Raw genomic sequence first — 2,380 nt, 5'->3', positions numbered from 1 at the left:
TAATTATAAAGCTTCCTTTAATCATAGTAATTAACTATTCCAAAGTAATCCCTTAAATAATAAGACACATTATATTGTACGTAGTTACTTCAAGGTATTATAGTATTTATAAGTAGAAGGGTTACTTGAATTATGATAAATATTGCCACATAATACGATACCTCAAAAGCTAAGACACATTACACGGTATACGATTATTTTAAGTATTATCCTATATATAAGTAGAAAAGTTACTTTAATTATAAAAATAATTACATATAACACAATACCTTAAAAGGTGAGACACATTACATGTTATACGGTTACTTTAAGTCTCATATTATATATAAGTAGAAGATTTACTCTAGTTATTAAAACTAATGCCGTATAATAGAATACTATATACAATAAAAGACATTATATTACGCGATTATCTTAGAGAATTACATTATTTATAAAGAGGAGAATACTATAAATATTATAAGTAACGCTGTACGGTAGGATACATCAAAAGATAAGAGACATCACTTTATAGGCAATTAACTTAAACAATTATAACATGTATAAAGAGAAGAATTATTCTGAATGTTATAAAGAATGTCGTACAATAGGATGTCTCACGCACAGAGAGACATCATATTGAACGGCATTACCTTAAACAATTACAATATATATAAAGAGAATAATTACTCAAAATATTATAAATAATGCCGTACAATACAATGTCCCAGAGAGTGAGAGACATTCTATTGTACGCAAATACCTCAAACAATTAAAAAGAATAGAGAGAGGAGAATTCCTCTAAATTTTAAAAGTAATCCTGTACGATACGATGTTTCAAACAAGGAGAGACATCACATTGTACACAGTTACGTCAAAACAAAAGAGGAAATACAATATACATTGATTGAATTCAGTTGAGTAAATGTCGAGTCACAATGTAAAAGCAGAATATTGATGATGATGAAATTGTATTGTACTGCCATTTACAGTGATGGCGGACCCCTGACGCCTCGCTACCCCTAAACTATCCCAAAACTCCATGAATCCCAATCAAGACTAAAAATACATGAGATCTGGTGTTTTCAGAGGTTCGTTCCAATAATAGAAAACCCCATCATCTCCCACAAACCCGTCCGAGAAGGGATACCAGATTCCGTTTACATAATTCCCATTTTTATTGGGTTTCCGCTCGTGCGTTAATCCGTCCGGAGCCAAAAACGAGTTACCCATGTCGCCAGCATTGCTGCTCGCAATGCTTTTCCTGTTGTGAGACATTAGCAAAATCGTTCAGGATGAAGAGATCAGAATATACTTTACCTTAGCTCTTCTTGTCTACGCGCCCAATCTTCTTGACGCTCCCTTTCTGCTACCTCGCGTTTCTCCTCCCGCCGTTGGCGCGCCTGTTCTTCCTTTATCTGAGCCAACAATGCTGTTTCTTCATTCAATTCTTCTTCAGATCTGCCCAATGTGTACGGGCGACCGTGGGGCGTGCCATCTGGTCTAAGGGCACGCCTTTGAACTGGTCGTGGGGGTGCTGGAACGGGTGCTGTAGCCGGCGCTGGGGGTACTGGTAGGAAGGGTGCTGATAGAAGGGGTGCTGGCGCGAGGGGCGCTGGTGCTGCTGGTGCTTGAGGGGGGGAGACCGAAGGAGGAGCCGCTACAGAAGACCCTACTGAGAAGGCCGGAGTGGAGGGACTGCTGGAGAATATACCACCGAAGACATCAGGAGACGAAGAACCAGCGGACGAGAAAGGAGAGGGTTGAGAGGTGCTGGATGAGGACTCGGTGGGGAGGGCAGGAGCATAATATTTGTCCCAGTTGAAGAAAGACATGTCAGAGTCATTGTAGTTATTCATACTGAAGGCGGTTGATTGGTTTGTCGTTCTTGCTGTTGGTTACTGGGCTGTGTTGTGAATGATTGTTCTTCGTATGAAGACGTGGAGATTATATAGTTAAGAGTGGCAGTGATCACGGCTAATCAGTGATTAGGGACACCACATCACTTCAAGCCGCCAAATTGCTCTGATTGGATGAAAAAGATCACTCTGGCGGACGCACAGTCCAGTTTGTTATCAAATTCTAGGGCAGATTCAATCGCGAATCGCGTCGCGAGATCAAAGAAGGTGGAATCGACTAGAAAATCACCTACTGGTGACGAAACATCAAGAAGGGGGATCGAGGACTAGGAGAAAACGCACCCAGGCCGTCGCGCTGGGTCCCAAACTTTGGAACTGCCGACTTACAGAAGTTAACAACCATTATTGAGATAGGTGGAAGTCACAGCAGGTTCAGAATGAGATTGGACGCTGAAATGCAGAGGAAATGTAGAGGAATCACTGGTGATGATATTCGTAGCAGATAGAGAAGACTCAAGAATACAATTGTTTGCAAAAGGAGA

At 40.5% G+C, this 2,380-nt stretch overlaps 1 protein-coding gene across 1 annotated transcript; it reads right to left on the bottom strand.

Annotated features, from left to right (window-relative positions):
• Window positions 1–1,038: 1,038 nt before the first annotated feature.
• GLAREA_01078 (uncharacterized protein) lies at window positions 1,039–1,838 on the bottom strand (the record flags this gene model as incomplete). The annotated part of the gene is made up of 2 exons (XM_008085836.1): window positions 1,039–1,243; window positions 1,300–1,838. The coding sequence occupies 2 exons, from the start codon at window positions 1,836–1,838 to the stop codon at window positions 1,039–1,041; spliced, it is 744 nt and encodes a 247-aa protein (XP_008084027.1).
• Window positions 1,839–2,380: the final 542 nt, after the last annotated feature.

The sequence above is a fragment of the Glarea lozoyensis genome, assembly GCF_000409485.1.
Source record: "Glarea lozoyensis ATCC 20868 chromosome Unknown GLAREA3, whole genome shotgun sequence".
Classification (NCBI taxonomy): Eukaryota; Fungi; Ascomycota; class Leotiomycetes; order Helotiales; family Helotiaceae; genus Glarea; species Glarea lozoyensis.
The sequence above is the reverse complement of the archived record's forward strand: the minus strand, read 5'-3'. Positions and strand labels throughout refer to the sequence as shown.